This window comes from Cebidichthys violaceus, unplaced genomic scaffold (assembly GCF_023349555.1).
Source record: "Cebidichthys violaceus isolate CVI_PGR_0920_01 unplaced genomic scaffold, fCebVio1.0.p SCAF_7, whole genome shotgun sequence".
NCBI lineage: Eukaryota > Metazoa > Chordata > Actinopteri > Perciformes > Stichaeidae > Cebidichthys > Cebidichthys violaceus.
This window is the reverse complement of record NW_027176927.1, coordinates 6,235,026-6,254,957: the sequence shown is the minus strand read 5'-3', so window position 1 is coordinate 6,254,957 and position 19,932 is coordinate 6,235,026. Positions and strand designations below refer to the sequence as shown.

General features: G+C 42.8%; 2 protein-coding genes across 3 annotated transcripts in view; both read left to right on the top strand.

The window, feature by feature from the left end:
* Positions 1 to 7,144, top strand: part of LOC137891481 (uncharacterized) — a 38,457-nt gene extending 31,313 nt beyond the window's left edge. Inside the window, exons 1-6 of one of the 2 annotated variants that reach the window (XM_068736099.1) lie at positions 318 to 578; positions 2,348 to 2,697; positions 2,802 to 2,877; positions 3,311 to 3,389; positions 3,750 to 3,933; positions 4,051 to 7,144. In XM_068736099.1, coding sequence (XP_068592200.1) covers positions 2,350 to 2,697; positions 2,802 to 2,877; positions 3,311 to 3,389; positions 3,750 to 3,933; positions 4,051 to 4,650 — 1,287 coding nt within the window. In that variant the 5' untranslated portion in view covers positions 318 to 578; positions 2,348 to 2,349 and the 3' untranslated portion in view covers positions 4,651 to 7,144. Of the gene's footprint in view, positions 1 to 317; positions 579 to 2,347; positions 2,698 to 2,801; positions 2,878 to 3,310; positions 3,390 to 3,749; positions 3,934 to 4,050 lie in introns of those variants that run through there. The other variant, XM_068736098.1, reaches the window with a different exon arrangement.
* A 6,249-nt stretch (positions 7,145 to 13,393) lies between these two features.
* On the top strand, positions 13,394 to 19,857 carry prpf3 (PRP3 pre-mRNA processing factor 3 homolog (yeast)). The gene is made up of 17 exons (XM_068736182.1): positions 13,394 to 13,545; positions 14,189 to 14,342; positions 14,561 to 14,691; positions 15,023 to 15,190; positions 15,287 to 15,373; positions 15,462 to 15,724; positions 15,832 to 15,950; positions 16,094 to 16,281; positions 16,405 to 16,571; positions 16,746 to 16,828; positions 17,166 to 17,309; positions 17,563 to 17,662; positions 17,785 to 17,898; positions 18,166 to 18,284; positions 18,799 to 18,876; positions 18,961 to 19,016; positions 19,107 to 19,857. The coding sequence occupies exons 2-17, from the start codon at positions 14,198 to 14,200 to the stop codon at positions 19,254 to 19,256; spliced, it is 2,112 nt and encodes a 703-aa protein (XP_068592283.1). The 5' UTR covers positions 13,394 to 13,545; positions 14,189 to 14,197; the 3' UTR covers positions 19,257 to 19,857.
* Positions 19,858 to 19,932: the final 75 nt, after the last annotated feature.

The window sequence follows — 19,932 nt, the reverse complement described above, 5'->3', positions numbered from 1 at the left end:
GTGCACGTTCAATGCAATATTGATGAACAGAACACATTGAGCATCTCTCGTGCCGACGCCGTGGTGCGTGCTCGTGTTTACACCCCGCTTGATTGTAGTAGAGCAGGCCTGCCCCCGAAACCATGCGCACGGGCGACACATGAGTGGGCAGGACCGTGAGTGCCCGGGTCGCTGTCCAATCAGCGGCGAGCAGAGCGATCACTGGCTGGACGGGTCGGCCAATAGCCTAAGACACTGCCGGGCCGGCAGCCAATAGAATGCGCGCAAAACGTGGGCACGTGGATCCGCGCACATGTTAACGCTCGTAAACTGCCGAGAGAAAGAGCGAGCAAATACACAAACCGATGAACTGGCGGCCGGGCGGTGTGTTTGTGTGTGTGAGAGAGAGAGAGAGCGAGAGAGAGAGAGAGAGAGTGGGAGAGAGAGTGGGAGAGAGAGAGAGAGAGAAAGAGCTGAGGCTGGACGCCCCGATGCTGCTCCAGCTACGTGTGTATTGACGGATCTGTCGTATCAAAGTAGAAGATAGAGCCGTTAACGATTGTTTCTGGCAGCTGCTGTTTTATCCCACATTACTAAAGGTGAGCATATTTACTCTAACATCTTTTTTTTTGTTTTTCTTTTATGGCTAACGTTAACGTTTCACGAAGTTGGTCGGCTAGCCTAGAGGAATTTCCTGTCTTGCTGTATCCTGTATGTCCTCCCGGTAATATTTGTTAATAATAGCCAAAAGCTTTTTGTTTATTTTATTCCCACGTGCCTTTGTTCCGTCTATTTTTGTAAATATATAATTACATGTAATGATCACGGGGCAGAACATTACATTGATAAAAACATGTTTCGGTCTATATTTGTTATTTACTTTGATGCCATGTCATTCGGGTTTTATTCTGATGTTTTAAATAGTATTACGTCTTTGTTAGAAATGTACGGAACATTTTGTGAAAGAACATGCGGTGTGTGAGCTCCTGTTTATTGGCATCGTGCCGCGAAGACACACACAGACAGGCAGCCAACACCTGAGACGCAGCCTCATGGTCCATGCATACCTGTGCAGACCGTGCCGACAAATGCACCATCACCACCCCCACCCCATCACACCCACTCTACCTCCACCCCCACCCCATCCACCACAGGCTATGAACTAGAGCACACAGGGCGTGGAAAAATAGGAATAAGCACCACATTCTTGCAGTTTACTCGTGCAGATGCATGTAAACAGGTTTTAAGGAGGATGCAGCCACCAGACACTAACAACATCTAAAGCAGGTCAGGCTTGTTGAGACTGTTCTTTATTCCTGATAATTGAGACATTTTTTTTTTGACTCAATGAGTAGTTCTTGCCCTTTTTCGTCAGTGTGGCCACACTGCAAAAAAAACTGTCTCCTTTGTCTGAGAGTGATTTTAGACTTTATTTCTCCTATTGATAAAAGCTGTATTGGTGTGTACCAGTGTATTCATGTGACCCCTCTAATTTCACCCTCTGTATCGGTGGGATCAAAGAGCAGCAGGCACTCACAGATTACATAGAGAGCGAGAAGAAAAAGGGAAAGATGGATGAAAGAGAGAGGCACATGGCCAGAGATAGAGTGTAAAATGTGAGTAAGTAGAGGAAGAGGAGGAGGGTTTGGTCTGTGGAAGACGAAAGGAAGAGGAGAACCAGGCGTGTGTGCATAACGAAACAGGATGAGCTGAAGGGAGAGCAGGGAGCGATGAGAGGCATACAGAAATACAGCCTTAGAGGAAGAGGTTTGTGTGTGTGTGTGTGTGTGTGTGTGTGTGTGTGTGTGTGTGTGTGTGTGTGTGTGTGTGAGAATCCAAGGGGGGATGGAGAGCAAGCTCGAGACAGAGAGGAGGGGCTAGAGAGAGAGAGAGAGAGAGAGAGAGAGAGAGAGAGAGAGAGAGAGAGAGAGAGAGAGAGAGAGAGAGAGAGAGGCTATTCTGATTTCACTACTCTACAAGCTCCCATCCCCCTCACAGTTTACTCTCCTTTCCAGTCTCCGATCTCCTCAATGGGAGCCAGACATGCACTACCATTGTGTGCCCACTGCCTACCCCCAGTCCCACTCTGCAACATGTTAAACTAGGGCACTGGTATATCCACCATTTTGAGCAATTGGGGTTATTATTTTTGGGTGCAAGATAGGGAAAAATAGAGTATTGCCAAATGGAAAGCAGTACTTCGCTATTATTTTGTTTTCCCAGGTCTTCACTTCTTGTCTGCCTGTCATTTACCCTGTCTCTCATTCTAGTAACACCCTGCTGATTTGTAGTGTTTAGCCAAGTTTGTTTCTTTATAAGCTGAGTTGACTGTTAAAATAACTCCAACCCTCTGCTTCTGCCCCAACAGCAATGCAGTCCCAGGGCAGCACTTCCTCCCAGCCCTCCTTTGATTCCCTGAGCTCGAGTGACAGCCTCTTGTTCAGTGACTCGGAGCAGGCAGAGGACGACGCGGACGTCTTCCTGACGGACGGCTCTTCCTCTGGCATCATCGGCGGGGCGGTCAGGGCTGCGGCCAGCGGAGGCCGAGGGTCGGAGAGCCCCGGGTCCCAGTGGACGTGCGATGACTTCACCGATAAAGACGAAGAGGAGTCATACAGGTCGAAGAGCGGCAGCAAGGCAGCTCACGTCAGTTTGGACAAGACAGATCCTACGAGCCAGATCACCAAATCACAGGGAGACCTGCTGTTTGCTCAAAAGGTAAGGGGACTGATGAGGAGCAAGAGGGAAGCCCAGCAGACTGATTCAGACAGCAAGGCCTAACCCAAACTCTGTAGTAATCTATCTTCCTCTTCCTCTGTCAGTGCGCTGAGCTCCAGGGTTTTGTCAGGCCCATGCTGGAGCTGCTGAGTGGACTGAAGAGGGGCCGATTCGATCGAGGTAAGCACTCTTTACATCGCTGCTTACAGTTGAGCCTGCTTGCAGACTGGCAGCAGAAGTTGTAGATGCTGAACATGGTTTTATATGAGCTGTGTGGCCTCAGTCCATTTCAATAGAGAGTGTTCCTTTTGTGCAGCAGTCTGTATTGATGCAGCCTATTGATGTAGTCCAAAGTGCAGCGTGTGTGTGAAGCGACAGTCTTGTGGCTGACTCGTCAGCTCACGAGAGTTCGCTGATATCACAAGTGAAAGTGCTGTGTGCACGTGTGTCAGTGTGTGTGTGTGTGTGTGTGTGTGTGTGTGTGTGTGTCAGAGAGGAAAGAGAGTCCGTGCATGTCTACACGTGCATGCATCTTTTTTTTTTTTTCCCGTAACTATGGAGCAGGTCTTGCTGTGCAAATGCTGACTGGGGATTATGTATTTGATTGCGACAGGTTTGAGTAGTTTCCAGCAGAGTGTCGCCATGGATCGAATCCAGAGGATTGTGGGTGTTTTGCAGAGACCCAACAGCGGGTAAGATGTCGTCCACACTGTCCCAACATCCACCCTCAGTGTTTCTGACTGTTACTCTTTCTTGTCTTGCCTCTGCATCACTTGACTACATCTTAGTCAGGTTTTAGCATATAAATGATTACATTTAAGTTATAACAAGAAAGGATCAGTGAAGTAGTCTTCCATTTCATGCCTCATCTCCTGGTCTATGTTTTATTGAACAGTACTTTGGAAGGTAAAGTTACAGAATTTACCGGCAATGCAGACAAACACCAAACTTTATCTAGATCTATATGCAGGACCATAAACGTCACAATAAACAATACCATTATCAACTTCTCCTCAATTAACATGGATGTTGTCTTTTTTTATGTTTTGTAGGGAGAAGTACCTGAACACTCTACTCCAGGTGGAGGCGATGCTGAAGCTTTGGTTTCCTCAGATCCACCCTGAGGTTGTCTCTGCAGCCTCCAGCGTCGCTGCATCCCCCGCTACTTCCCTCCATGACGCGCCTCGCTCCACACCGCCTCACAAGCACAGGGATCAGTTACACATTCCCGTCAAGGTGAGAGCACACACGCATTCCTGTGTGCAAGAGCCTACTTGTGCACGCACACACTCAACATCTCCACAAATTGAATTCTATATTCACTTGCAAACTGATCTCCTGCTCATTTTTCAGAAGCGCAGACTCAGCTGGACCGGTGCGGACTCTCCCACGCCTTCCCCCGTGCTTCTCAAGTGCCCTCGTATTGGCGCAGAAGAGAAGAGAGCGAAGACGGATTGTGATGAAAGGGACGGCACTCCGTCTCCATCGTTGGCGTCCGATGCAAACCAAAATTCAGCGGATGGGGCCGGCGACGACCAGCTAAATGAGGACACAAAGGGAAAAGACAGTGACGACGAGGAACTCGGCAAGCAATCAAAATACAAAGCGGGTCAAAGCTCTGAGCCGAGCTTGACGTGGGTTCATGTCGCCCCCATCCTGTCCCCACGAAAGGCCTGCCCTTCACATGAGAGCACAACGGTGGCCGGTAACAATGAAAAGCAGCCCGTCTCTCCGGTCCTCCCGCTCAGAAGGAAGGGCAGTCCAGAGACACAAAACAGCTCCATCTCTTCTACCACACAATACAAGCACCCCAAAAATCTGAAGAAGCCAATCCAGTGCCAAAGCCAGCCTATCACTGGAGAACAGAGTGAGAGTGAGTCGTGTCCGGGTCAAAATCAAGCTCCTCTTGTCCCGCCTGCGCCTTTGCCTGTGGTGTGCCCCACCCCCCCGTAGACCTGATGCATTGAACAAGCAGAGAGCCGGCAGCCTTTGCTTTTCTTTATTTTTAAGCTGCTGTGTGAGAAAGAAGATGAGAGGCTGAATGCCCGTGATTATAAATGCATTAAAGGAAGGAAAGAATTGTAGGTGATAAATAAGTATGGATCATACAAAACCCCTCATCAGAGCCACAATTGCAACCAATATTCCGAACGTCAGGGCATACTGTGTTTAAATGAACCGAAACCAATAGAGTCACAATCACAATTGCATAATAATCTAAACCTGCACAAAAGCAGTTGTGGTTGAGGGGATAGGAAAGGACACTTAAAGCTGAGAGGCTTTTTTTTAATGAAATGATCATAGGAGAGATTTTGAAGAACTACAAGGAGCAAATAATAGTTTCTCCTCAGCATGAAAGCAATCACTGTATTCAGAGACAACTGTTTCTACAGACATCTCACTTGAGGGACACACTCAATCCAAATTTAGAAAAGCTAACATTCAGAATGAAAGCTTCCGAGGTTTATTTTCATGAGGTAACTTCAATCCGGAGTGAGTAACACGGGGCGAGCTTAATCTTTTTGATGTTACCTTCACTTGTAGATAGAATCGAGGCATCTGGCTTGAAGAGGAAGCGTGACACTGAAGTCATCGAGAGTCTTGTAGCTAGAAATGTGAGAAACGCAGTGTACAGAATGCAGCGTTATACTGTACGTGTGGTGTGTTAGAGTCATCTGAGACTGTGGAAAACAATGATCAACTCACGAATGTAATCCAACAACTGTTTTGGGCGATTGGCAGTGAGAGGTGTGTCATCACAGCAATCGGAGGGAAACTTTTTTTTTTTTCTTGTCATGCTGAGGATCAGATGTTTCTAAACTCACCAGAAATCAGTGTCATAAAAATCCAAGAAAGACTTTGAAAAGACCAACCAGAAGAGAGAGAAAAAACACGGATCACTCAAAGACATATGACTCTTGAGTCCCACAGTTAATTTATTCATGTGTTGATCGGACACTGCATTTATTTATTGTTTATTTATTTATTGAGCAGCTGATTATTGCCTGCTGTGCGCTTGCATAGTTTGGCCGACACTTGTTTTGAGGGGATTTGGAAGATGCTGTTTGTGGTTTTTATTGCTATCATGAGGGGGTAAAAACGAAGGAAGTGAAATGTTATGATTGGACTATTGGACTACTGTGCCTTTTTTTACCAAATAGGATGTGTTCAGAAAAACATTTGGTGCTTTCAGTGCATTCATACTGCTTTTTGATTGTTTGCTTGAGTTTCACAAAACCAGTACACATTCAATTATGAAAGCCTAGATGTAGTCATTTTCATTTTGCTTCTGAAGTTTAGTACACGCAGCATCCAAACCAACAATCTTATCTACTGCTTATAAACCCTGGCGTCCAGCTCTAGTATTCACACATCTACAGATACAGAAACTGACTACATGTCCAACCTCAACACACACACACACACACACACACACAGCAGTGGCTACTATTTGTCACGTAGTACTAAAGTGTAGCCTCCCTTTTGGAGCTTTTTTTCTTCCTGATCAATAGAGGAACAGACTGGACCGCATGTGAAGCTGGTGCCCTTGAAAACTTGAAAACCAGAAAATATAATTGTAAGGGAGGAAACCTTTTATTTGCACCACCCTCTACTGCTGCTATTGTTATTTTGAATCCAGTTCTAATTTACATGTTTGAGAGGAGAAATCTGCTCTCACAATATTCTTCTAAATGTAGGAGGGGTTTTAGCGATGTGACTATTGCAAAAGTATTGTAAATATTTAGACTAAAATATTTTTTAAATTGGTATGATTGGTTCATACACTATTTACATAAATGGAGAGGGGAGGGGGGATATCTACGTACCTGTCTCCTCCAAAAAAAGTGAACACCACATTTGAACACAGAGTCACTGGCAGCCTCCATTTTACTGCCTATGTTTGTGGAGTAAGGAGAGTAACAGCCCTCAGTCACAGACCCAGAGTCAGACCGTCTCAGCCCGTCCCATCTACAAACACGACGGTACGACGGGCCAGATGCTGACTCTCGATCAGGGGCTGGGGGTGTCCTCCACTCCACTCCTGTTTTTATATGGTTGTGGAATGACAGAGAAACCAATTGCACTTCTTTTACATTGTTGATGTCCTATTTACATGTATGTTTTCTACTGCAACGACCACTGCTGATGGGTCCGGAATACTACTTCTTGTTTATTTTAGCTGCTTCAACTGTAAAAGCTGACTGTAGTTCCCTCCCCCGCCTCCCCTCCCCCACCTCTGCTGCATTCATCTGCCCTTGCCCTCTCTCTCCTTCATCTCCCTCAATCCTGTTAGTATCTTTTCTATCGAAACTAAACTCTCTCTCTCTCTCTCTCTCTCTCTCTCTCTCTCTCTCTCTCTCTCTCTCTCTCTCTCAGCTCATCTTTACATGATATTACTCTTCCAGCTACTTTTTCAATAATGAGAAAAGTTTTAATAAATGACACATTTTCGAAAGCTGAAATGTCCGTGTTGTTGTGCTTGTTTGGTAAACTTTTATACATTTATTTGTGTACAAACATTTGATTATTTTTTTCCCCTTCATGTAATATGCAGTGATGCGAGTGAGATGCTTGTTTTGGATAGCAGCTCTCATTAAACAGATGTGTGACTCAGTGGGGTGCAGATTTACAGACTTTACATTTTGAAGGTTGGGGTTGGGTGGGGGGGGGCGTCAGGGTGTGAGACTACAGTCTCAGTAATCTGACTGGCAGTAGTGGGGGGGCCGGCTGATCCTCCAACCAGCTGCCTCTACGGAGCGAATCGTAGCTTACATGTGTTTTGTTTATTTCATGAGATCACGATGAGTAAATACCTCCTATAGGTGGTAGAGAAGAGCCCTGCAGGGCTGGGTCTGTAACAGAAAAGCCAAACAGGCTGAAGTCTGATCCCAGGTGTGGTGATTTTAGTTCCTCTAAAAAACAACAACAAAGGGGTAGAGTCAAAAGTTAACCTCACCACAGCGCCCTGTGATCCTGTTACAGGCCATAAAACATCTGTGTTGCCGAGAATGTGTTTGTATACAAAACACAACAGGTCATTTTTATACATCTTAAACATGATCGACAAAAAAACTCAAATTGCTGAAAACTTAAACACACAGTAGGTACTGGTAATGTAAGGTAAAATAGCAGATTTCTTTTACACATACTAAAAGGCATTGTGAAAATCACCAAAGCTGTGGACACAAAGCTGATTAGTGATAAAATAATAATCTGCAACTATTTTGATAATCAAGTAATTGCATAGTTTTTTAAGGAAAAAACTCAAGTATTGCCAATGTGAGGTTTTTCAAAACAAAACAATTTGGACTGGATGGATGGAAAATATTCACTATATCTGACATTTCATAGACTAAATAATTAATCATTGAATCAAAAAAATAATAGGCAGATAGCTTGATTGTTTAAACAATTGTTAGTTTTAGCTCTGATTTCATATATTTAATCAAATATGAAATATAATTTAACTCAGATTCCGAATTACAAATGCTGAAACATTCACCATTTTCTCTCCACTCCAGCATCACATCCATGGACACACGAGCACATGGGCACGACATTGGCACATTTTGAGAGGGTGTGGTTTGAGTTCTCCCTGCTCAGACATGAAATCTGCCATGCCACACACACACACACACACACACACACACACACACACACACACACACACACACACAGAGTCGTAAACACACACGCGTGTGCCACTCCCCACCGCACGCTCTGACACACTGACTGGCTGATTTTGTGATGGGCCTGTCTCTGACACACTGACTGTGTGCTACGTTACAACAACAGAGACCGCCCTCCCTCCCTCCTCCCCTCTGCCTCCCTCCCTCTCGGCCCCCCCTTGTATCTATGCAGTTTTTAGCAGAGAAGCCCTTGCCCTCCATCTCCCCCCCCCCCCCCCTTCCTCTGGAGAATGTAAACGAGGGGCAATATGAAAAGGACGGGAAGAGGATGTGTGGAGGGCACAGGGAGGAGACATGACCTCACTCAGTTTTTGGGGAGCATGAAGGACATTTGTTGTTTTTCCCCACTTGTTTTCAATATGTATTTATTTTTTTCAGTTGCTGCACCCATTTGTTTTGATTTTATTTGTTTTTCAGTTTTTGCTTCCTACAATTGTTTAGATAAAAAGTTAAATTCTCACTATATTACAGCCAAGTAATCGATCTGTATTTGTTGCAGCATTACACCACATAGTCAGCAGCAGGTTGAATGAGTCAGTGATTGTTATTGCATCATAAATGTGCTCAGTTTTTTTCACTTCTCTGAGTATTTAACCAGCTTGCGTTGGATTAACTGACCGTGTGTGCGTGCATCAATAGGATTGCACAGAATGAACTTACTGGCCCCTTCATCCCCTGTGTGTAGGTTTTTAACTCTGGTTTCACGTCTTGTTATTGGTTTTAACAAGTTAATGATTTAAGGGTGTCAGTCCAGTTTTCTGCTGGGTGTGCTACGTGCAGGATGAAGGGAATGACACAATAAGGCTCTCATTCACTTCTTCTCAACTCCCCTCCCCCACAATACACTCGCTGCACTCCAGTAAAACTCACGTGAGGTGAAGTCACACTGTGACTTTACAGCTACACACATTCGTGCACACGCAAACGCAAAGACCAGGTGGGAGCATGCTCACACTCTTGCTTTTTACTCACCCAAAGCCCTCAGGGAGGGTTTTAGAGCAAACTAGTCCCAAAACAGCCTTGATAGTTATTAAAATTGCACAGTGGCCAGTGGAGGGAAATCTGAGATACTTAGAAGTCACATCTGCCACAGCAAAGAACGGGCCTTGATGTGTGTGGTGAGATGCTGCTCTGCCCACCATCTGTGGTCCCCATCACTGTGGTGCCACCAACAGGGGACACGGTAAAGACAAGGGATTCGATTGACTACATTTTCAAGGACGCACGTGGATCCCACGACATTGTGTGTGATAGTTTGGGGCACGGCCGAGCTACTGGCAAATAACATCCTCATCAGTTTCTTTGGCCTGAATGTGTTCTATAGGAGCCTGCTGGTGATGACGCCATCCTACATGACTGCTCAATTATTCAAGTACAGTGAGTGAAAGGGAAACACCAGCTAGAGTATACTGACAGGAAAGAGAAAGGTGCGCAAAGAAGGCAGGCTTGGCAAACAAAGGGGGGTTATGAATCAAACAAAAATGAGAGGTTAAAGCTTACACTCTTAGACGACTTGGGCTTCAGTGCAAGCACTTGTGCTCACTCTGACACACGCACACACACATACACACACACACATACACACACACACACACATACACACACACACACACACACACTGAGGTCCCAGCAGTCCATGTGTGTGAAGTAAAGACAGCAGAGTCCCCTGAGATTATATATTCTAAGATGATTTACAGCCCCTGTCAAATACAATGAAATAAAACTGGGTCAGCATGATGAAATGTACCATAACTACACACTTGATGAATAAAAAAAAACTGTGTAAAGGAACATAGGGAATATCTTAAATGAGGTGATAAATGATGCAGTTATGTAATATTCATTGCGTCGTGGCAATAATGAACATTAATACATCTGACATCACATCGTAATTAAGGATGTTGAGGAGGAAATTGTTCAGCCAATGAAAGGAAACACTTATGTGAGACTCAACAATTAGTGCTTTGCCGATATTGAACTTGGAAAAAGTGCAGACTAAATGCCTGCCAGTGATTTAATAGATTAATTCGTACAGCTCTCACCATACGCCCCCATGATGCTGTATTACACTTGTTTTAGCTACACAGACAAGTGGTGCAAGAGTGTGCGCACGTGTGTGTGTGTGTGTGCTTTGTTTTGTGTGTGTACTTGTATAGAAATATCTGTGGTATTGTCATATTATGTGCTGAGGTGTCATTACATGATAGAGTTGGCTGGAGAGAGAGGGGCAGACAGCACGTGAGGTGCCAACGAGGAATTCAGGTTGACCACGGGTGGTTGTGGTGACGGTGATGGCGGAGGGAGCCGGGTGGGCGAATGTGAGCGAGTGTGTTGACTGCATTGACTGGCCCGCTATTGTTTTTGATTACAAACAGAATAAGGCATTACTCCCAAATGTAAATGGCATTTAAATATTTAACCAGGTTGTTTTACGAGAATTACAGACCAGCTTTATATATTAATCTTGCAATTACTGTCTCCTAAAGTGCTGAAATGACTAAATCAATGTTGATCAACAGAAAATTACTGCCAGCAATTTTGCTAAATGTTGAAACCACTTATTCAGCAAAAATACCAAACATTTTCTGATTTCAATGTGAGGCATTGTGGGATTGCTCCATTATATGTCATTGTAAATTGCATGTTTCCTGATTCTTGGACTGCTGATACAACATAAACATTGATCTGAAGACATTATTGCTGAATGATTGCTTTTTTATTAAATAATCTACCAATAAATTTCTAGACTAATTAATTAACTGTGTGGTACGTTTTGTCCAACCAACAGTTACGAAACTAAAGATATTCAGTTTACAGAGAAGACAAACAAAAGCAGCACATATTCACATTTTACAAAGTTGGAACGATTTTTTTCCATTTTTGCCAACAAAGTTATTTTAAAGTTACAAACAAAATTGTTTCAGCTTAGAAGTCACCTAAGAATATTAACAGATTAATCAACAAGACAAAAGCCTCATTCTCTTTTACAGCCGTAGTCTATTTTCATGAGGGTGTTTTCATTCTGCAAATACACCTGAAAGGTCACAGAGTGCACTGGGTCCAAAGTTGGGTTTTTTCACACAAAGAGGCTTGAAGTGGTGGGAAAAATCATATTTCAGCATCAAAAAGAAGTATCAAATATCCTTCCGGATACCAAATTGGAGGAATGCAAAAAAAAAAAATCAATCTGGTTATTCACATAAATCTGGCTAGAGTATTCATGTAAGCATGAATGTAAGCAGTGAGCAAGTGGGTGAGAGAGTGAAGGTAGATTTTGGGGGATGTCTCCTTTACGAAACAGCATGTGACGGGCTTGATGATGAGTGTGGGCTGTTCAGAAGGAGTAATTGAATGTAGCTATAATGAATGGCTGACATTTTGATGACTGTTATGACTGCAGAAAGAACATGTCTGGCAAACTATAATATGCTGTGTATCTATATGGTGTACCCTGAGTACACACATGCAACTAGTGAGTGTAAGCAAGGACGTGGATTGTTGTAGAGGGAGTGGTGGGGTGGATCAGCAGACTGGTGTAGCCAAAGGCTCTCGACTGCATTCATACTCACACTACTGCCACTGCACTCAGTCGACCCACATCATGCAAAGATAGAGAAAGAATTTGGGGGTGGGCCTACAGAGGAAGGAAACACAGATCACCTGATAATGTTTTTAGGGGAGGGTTTTTATGACTAGTCTGTGGTTAGTTAGGCAATCGCTGGGCAATGTTTCACTAGACTGGGTATTGATAAAAGGAGTTTATTGATAGGTTGGACTTTTACCATCAAGTCTTGGGTCATAACCTAAGGGTGGACAATTGGAAATGTAAAGATAATCAAACCTACTTTGTGGACAGTTTGATTCAGTTTATCCGTTCATTATCTGGTTAATACGCTATTTAATGTGTTTAATATAAACTTTGTGAGAAAGACCAAACATCTTTTATTTTTCTGACAACTTTTACAGAAGAGGCATGATAATTAGACGTCATCGATAGTTAGAACAAATAATAGCTATCGGTCTACATTGACTCTTTATCTAAATGTGGTCATCTAACATGACCAACTTTGGCTGGCTCCACTAAATTCAGCACGTTAGTAAATGAACCAAAGCTGCTGCAATAGTTAAAGAACAAGTAATAACCGTTAGAAATACACAAATTGATAATACGATGCATGGACATCCATAAAGCCCGCTGTTGCTTTAGACAAACGTTGCCAAATTCACCAAGTAACTTGTACAAATTGCCTCTTAATATAAATCCTTAAACAATACTAAAAATATAAGTTACAGTATGAATACAAACATGAACGTGAACGTTTGTCCTATCTTTTAAGGGCTATTGTGCTTAATCTGATGGTTTTAACCTTGAGCAGTGACATTCACTCTTCACCTTGAACAGTGTGTGTGACAACCTTTCTTTCTTTACATATTTGTTGTTGAGCGGTTACAGTGTAGTTGCACTTATCACCTGCAGCTACTAAATAGCCAAAGTTACAGTGATTAAATACAATTCTGAGGTCATTGTACTCTTTCATTTTATGCTATCTTAAATTGATATAGGTACTAAACACCTCAGAGGAAACTAATGTAACACATGAATATAGTGAGCCTACGTTAAGAGTTGGGAAATTTGATTAAAGTAACGTTTTGTGTCTCTTGTTGGTTTTTATGTAGAACATAAAAAACCAACCGTTTTACCCAGTTCTGTCATAATGTTTAACAATACCACTGTTTAACATACTCTTGTACAGCCTTTTTGTGTTATTTCCATCAAACTTTAAAAAAAAGATTAGTCTTTTTATTAGTCTTAGACTAGTCTTCACTATAAACCTGACTCTTCGTCACAAGTTTCAAAGAAACAAGTGTCACCATTACCTCGGAGAACACATGGGACACTTCCCTTCGTGTGCCGCTAGGTAGAAACAACGAACATATGGCTGAAAACGACTGCGCGCAAATGATCACGAAGAAGAAGCAGCACCGTCCATTTCCTCTTCCGGGTCCTGGACCAGAAACGTCGCGTGAACGGCACGACCAAACAGAAAGTTTTACAGAAAACTTAGCACGTTTGAGTGATTTACGCGTTTTGAACGTGGTCCGTTTTGTTTGACGTATACATCGTACGTCTGATAAAGGACAACGGCATATTTTAAAGGTTTGTAAGTTAAATTGAGCGGATATTTGCTGATGTTGTTAGCTCACAGGCAGCAGTGTGCTAACGTTAACTAGCAGGGTAACGTTAGCCGGGCAGTTTTGGCGGATATAACGTAAATTGATTTTTTTGCTTGTGTGTTGCTCCTGGTTAGCAAGTCTAGCTTTGTAGCTAACTACTGGCAATCAACCGCTAATTTTGTGATGGTGTGAATTGGATTGTTTGAGAAACAGCAAAATAATATGACAATTTGTGTATGTAACGCTACGTATGAGTGGAGATAGCGGAGGGGTTTGTGCTCATGTTACGATGCCATGAAATAGTCTAAGATCTTTAAAGCTATAAATGCGGCGCTATTATATGCAACTTTTGCGCCTTTTGGCTGAAATTGGTGATGTGATTTTCGAATGAAAGCTTTGTTTACATTTGCCTGTACCCACTTGGCTTTGTATTGATGATGTTGTTTCTTGTGTGTCACATATGTATTCAATGTGATATCGTCTTAAATAAAATGCTATACTAACAACATTAGCCCTGTTTGGGATGGTCACATCAGTTTGACACAGATGTCCTAAAGAGACACATACTCGATGATCTGGTTCTTCAACCTATATTAAATGATGATGCATTTTGTGATGTTTTGCAGGATTGGAAGATGTCTCTTCCTAAACGGGAGGTGGAGGAGATGAGGCCGTGGGTGGAGCGGACTGTGAAGAAGGTCCTGGGTTTCTCAGAGCCCACAGTGGTTACTGCTGCTTTGCACTGTGTTGGAAAAGGACTGGACAAAAGGAAGACCGCGGGTAACTAATAATGATTTGAGACCTGCTGTGTTTGATCCAGATACGCAAAGATTTAGTCAAGATTAAGCATCAAAAAAGGTCCAGATATCCTTTTTTTTCAGCACGAGGAGGATGATTGGCTGTAGTGAACTGCACATCCTTCTTGACTCAACTGTCACGCTCTTTCGTTGAAAATTACTGGATTTGTGCAAATTATTTATCACTCATATCCCCTTCAGACCAGCTACGTCCCTTCCTTGATGACTCTGCTGGAGGTTTCGTGGAGTGTCTTTTCGAAGCTTTGGAGGAAAGTCGCAGTTCACGAGGCAACAAAGGAGCAGGAGAAAAGCACCGCAAGAGAGACCTCAAGGTAAGCAGACACTCTCGAACTTCAACAAGTAGTATTCAAGTATTCTTATAAGTACCCTAAATAATAAGACCATAAACTAATCTCAGTGACCACATTTACATGCAGTTTTACAAAAGTGAGTCAGGAAATCAGACATTGTCTGTACACATGCTCTGTGTGATTACTTTTTAAAAAAACTAGTAAACTCACTGTATTTATTATTGACAGGAGCAGAAAATGATATGAGATAATTATATGTCTAATCAAATTATTGGACTATGTCTAAACACTCATGCTTGGCTTAAGGGTGACATGTGATATTGGTGTTTCTGTTGTGGCTGGTTGGTCTCAGGATGTATTTGGTGATGAGGCTGAAATCGGTGTAGTGCGAGAAACTCCAGAGGTGGGAGATATGACGGCACCAAAGAGGAAGCGGGTCCCTCGCTTCGAGGAGGTAGAGGAGCCCGAGGTCATACCCGGACCTCCAGCTGAGAGCCCTGGCATGCTTACCAAAATGCAGGTATGAGATTATAATGATGAGATTTTGTCTGTTAAAGATTGTACCTAAATATGTTTTTTTATGATGCATTAACTAACCTTTTCTCTGCATTATTAGATAAAACAGATGATGGAAGCAGCCACAAAACAGATAGAAGAGAGGAAGAAACAACTGAGCTTTTCCTCTTCAGTCCCTGCTGCACCAGTAACGAAATTCTTTCAGTATCATGCATTCAGTACGACGCCAAATTATTTCTTACTAACTTTAGTGGTTTCCACTTCCCTCACCACAGTCCCAGCTGGAAGCCCCTCCAGTCTCACGGCTTCTTGGCACATCCGCTGCTACAGCTCCAGGTGGTGCCTCGTCCATCGCCCCGTCCCAGGCTGCCAGCTTTATGAACGATGCGATCGAGAAGGCCCGCAAAGCCGCTGAGCTACAGGCCCGCATCCAGTCCCAGTTAGCCATGAAACCTGGTATCCTCGGAGCCCTGGGGAACACCGGGCCCCACAACCTAGTGGCTCTAGCTAATCTACACGCTATGGGAATTGCCCCACCGTGAGTAATATCACAGTAGTAAGGGTTTTAAAACACAGGGTCAGGGGGATGTGTAGTTGTTGATATTTCAGTGTGAAAATACTTTTTTCTCTGTGTCCCTCTTATAGGAAAGTTGAAATCAAGGAGATAAACAAGCCAACCCCTCTTATTTTGGATGACAAGGGAAGAACAGTGGATGCTAGCGGCAAAGAGGTGGAACTCACACACCGCATGCCAACACTGAAAGGTATGTGTACAGTGGTCCAATACCTACACACACACACACACACACACACACACACACACACACACACACACACACACACACACACACACGGTCTTATTTTTTTACCTTGGTTTTCCTCAATTCCTTTTCTACCATACGTGTAGCTAACATTCGAGCGGTAAAGAGGGAGCAGTTCCGTCAGCAGCTGAAGGAGAAGCCTGGGGAGGACTTGGAGTCCACATCCTACTTCGACCAGCGTGTGTCTATTACGCCGGCTCAGCGCCTTCGTAGGGGCTTCAAGTTCCACGACCAGGGGCGCTTTGAGAAGATTGCTCAGAGAATAAGAACTAAGGTTGGATTCAGCTCCAAAACTTTCACATGTCAGCAGTTGTCTCATTCTGATTATTTGAAATAGACATAAGATAAAATAATAATGTTGTTTTGTCCCTCCTTCATTGATCTTGTATTCAATCAGGCCCAGTTGGAAAGGTTGCAGAATGAGATTGCCCAGGCAGCAAAGAAGACAGGAATCCAGGCTTCCACCAAGCTGGCACTGATTGCCCCTAAGAAAGAGATTGGAGATAACGAGGTGCCCAAACTTGAGTGGTGGGACTCCTACATCCTGCCCTACAACATGGTCATGTAAGAAAGTACATCTAACCCAGAAACATCTAGATTTATGTTAGATTAAATGTTAAAACTGCCCTTTGTTTCATTCTCACTGCCATGGCAGAGCTGCATAATAAATAGTAATGCAGTCTGTACAATCAACTTACTGTTGTTAACTGGCATGCTTTTCCCTCTTATCTAATGAAGATCACCCGACACAACATTTGAAGAGTTGGAGCTCTTTGGTGTGACCAATCTGGTAGAACATCCCGCCCAAATCAGCCCTCCAGGTAAGTGTCTGGAAGGTAAAACATCTGCACACTGATAAAGGTGCTCCCAACGTATGTTTGTTAAAAAAGTGAACATTTCTGTCATGAGGTAGAAGTGCACTCACAGAGAGATACCAATTGGCATTGAAATTAACATGAACCTGATGAGTTTATTAGTATTAAGTAGTAACGGTAATTATATAAACATTTCAAATGAAGTCTTCGGAAAACAATTTCACTTTTTTGCTGTGTCTACCATCCATTATACAACTTATAAACTGTCTTAATTGAAATTATTTCAACACTACCATCATTTGCTGGAATTGTTACACTTTTTATAACTATTTTGTTTTCTCAGTTGACACAGATAAGCCTGTAACGCTGGGCGTTTACCTGACAAAGAAAGAACAGAAGAAACTAAGAAGACAGACACGTAGGGAGGGACAGAAAGAAGTTCAAGAGAAGGTTCGTCTGGGACTGATGCCTCCACCAGAACCCAAAGGTACGTGCGCGCGCACGCACGCACGCACGCACACACACACACACACACACACACACACACACACACACACACACGCATGGAAGGGCTCGTGTTAAAACAAGCTGTCAGTGTTAGATTAATTTGGCATTTTTAATGTATTATGACAACACACACACACACACACACACACACACACACACACACACTATACTAGTATTAAAAACTACTACAATAAAGATGAAACATATAACTGATGATTGCTTTCTTTTTTAAGTACGCATCTCCAACCTGATGAGAGTGCTCGGGACGGAGGCCGTTCAGGACCCCACGAAGGTGGAGGCCCACGTCAGAGCACAGATGGCCAAGAGACAGAAGTTAGTAACGCAGTTAACCGACGCACTGCTACACTCTCCTCATTTAGAAATTTCCATTTAACTTTGTGCGATAACTCATTATTTCTTTAAGTTTTTTTCTAATTGTGTTCCCGTCTTTGCAGGGCCCATGAGGAAGCCAATGCAGCCCGCAAGCTCACATCGGAGCAGAGGAAGGAGAAGAAGGTCAAGAAGTTAAAAGAAGACCTCAGTGATGGTGTTCACATTGCAGTGTACAGGTGTGCAGTTAGAATCACAATCAGCTTTATTGACCATGTATGCGTACGTGTACAAGGAATTTGACTCCGGTGTTTACGTTGCTCTCAACGTACATACACAGAATATACAAATAAACAATGAATGGTGGTAATAGTGTAAATGGTGTTAATAGTGCAGAAGGACTGATTAAGTGATCATCTGAGCACATACTGTAGTTCAAATATATAGTGCAGTCTGTTGCAATGTAGAAGTGTATCTAATTTAAGCACCTTACCTTCCCTGTACAGGATCCGTAACCTGCATAATCCTGCTAAGAAGTTTAAAGTGGAGGCCAATGCCAACCAGCTGTACCTGACAGGCACAGTAGTTCTGCACAGAGATGTCAACCTTGTTGTGGTGGAGGGAGGTAAGGGCTGAGTTGAATGGATTTGTCTCTTTCAAAGATCATAGCTCATGCTTTTAATAAACTGTAAATTGCTTGGGTAAAATGTCTGTGGTGCGGTGATTTAAGTAAGATTCTGATAATCAACTTTATACATCATTTTGTGTCTTTCAATCATGAGGTGGATCTTTTTCACCATTCATTTTGTCTTGTGTAATATACATTTGGCATAACTTTTTCCCAAATTTGATACTATACTTAATCCCCCAAATGTTAGAAACTGTTGTCTGCTGTTTGGTTTATCATCCCAAATTTGTTTTGTATTGAGTTCCCTCTGATTTGTTATCATGACTTAAAGCTGTAATGTTATTCCATCTCATCTACAGTGATAGTCAGTTCAACAAGGTTTTAGCTTCTTGTGCTCCATTAGCTTTTGAGTGTTAAGTCAGTGGTTTTATTTCCTCTGCTAGCCCATGACAAATTACAGCATTGGGACAATCAAAGTCATACTTACCATCTAAATTTCTCCCACTTTCAGGCCCCAAATCCCAGAAGAAGTTCAGGAAGCTGATGTTGCATAGAATCAAATGGGAGGAACACAACAGTAAAAGAGATGGTAAAAGTTGCTTGACTTTTAAATCTTTTGTGTCATTTCTTTGTGCTATATTTTAATGATACTAAACTCTTAATTCTCAATTAGATCCAGATGGTGATGATGACACAAAGAGGAACAACAAGTGCTGGTTAATTTGGAATGTGTGTTCACACATCCTGTCTTATTTCAAATATATTGAATTGATTTTGTGTGGTCTCATTCAAGTCTAATGATTCCTCTTGCTTCTCCAGGGCACAGCTAAAGAGCGCAGTTTTGGGGAGATGAAGTTCAAGCAGTGCCCTACAGAGAACATGGCCCGAGAACACTTCAAGAAACACGGCACAGAACACTACTGGGATCTAGCTCTCAGCAAGAGTGTGTTGGACAACCCGGATGACTGAAACCTCAGTGAACTCCCACTTCTACAAGACCCACAGCCTCACAGCCAGGTGGCCCTCACTACTGACTGGCTGCCTTTAACTGAGGACAGACATAATCAAGAGACTTGAACATAGAAAAGGAGGAACAATAAACCTGTGTGGATGCTTTTGCAAGAATATGTGTGTATGCGTGCGTGTGTATGCCTGCATCAGTGTTCATCATTTCGTTGGTAGGCTATTTTGTCATCATACAACATGACAGATCACACTGTGATGTAAATCAATTACCCAAAGCTTTTTGTGATGACTAGACTTTTGTGACAAAATCCACATGTACATTGATAATAAACCATGTTTGAGTAAAAGTAGTTAAAAAAAAAAAAAAAAAACCCAATAAGTGAGGGACCACATGTTTAGTGTAAACCTGGAAGGATTCCTGAGTGATGGTTCAACATTGTTCCCAAACTAATTGTAATACTTACTGGTACATTTCACTAAATTTAAAGCTCCCAAATACTTTTTTGTTTTTTATTTTGGAGAAATTTATAACTCGCGTGTAGCAGAACGTTACTTTTCTCACTAGCGTTACAGTGACAGCCTTAAATAAACAACATTCATCTGACTTCTGTCTGTTTTTCCCCGTCAGTTGGAAACGACTCCGCTCGTGTTTATGTTTTTACATTGTTTAACATCTGAT

Excerpts from the sequence above, each read along its gene's own strand:
- prpf3 (XM_068736182.1), top strand. The coding sequence starts at position 14,198 with ATGTCTCTTCCTAAACGGGAGGTGGAGGAGATGAGGCCGTGGGTGGAG. Across the intron at positions 15,374-15,461 it reads CTTCAGTCCCTGCTGCACCA|TCCCAGCTGGAAGCCCCTCC; the intron begins GTAACGAAATTC and ends CCCTCACCACAG. Across the intron at positions 19,017-19,106 it reads AGTGCTGGTTAATTTGGAAT|GGCACAGCTAAAGAGCGCAG; the intron begins GTGTGTTCACAC and ends TTGCTTCTCCAG.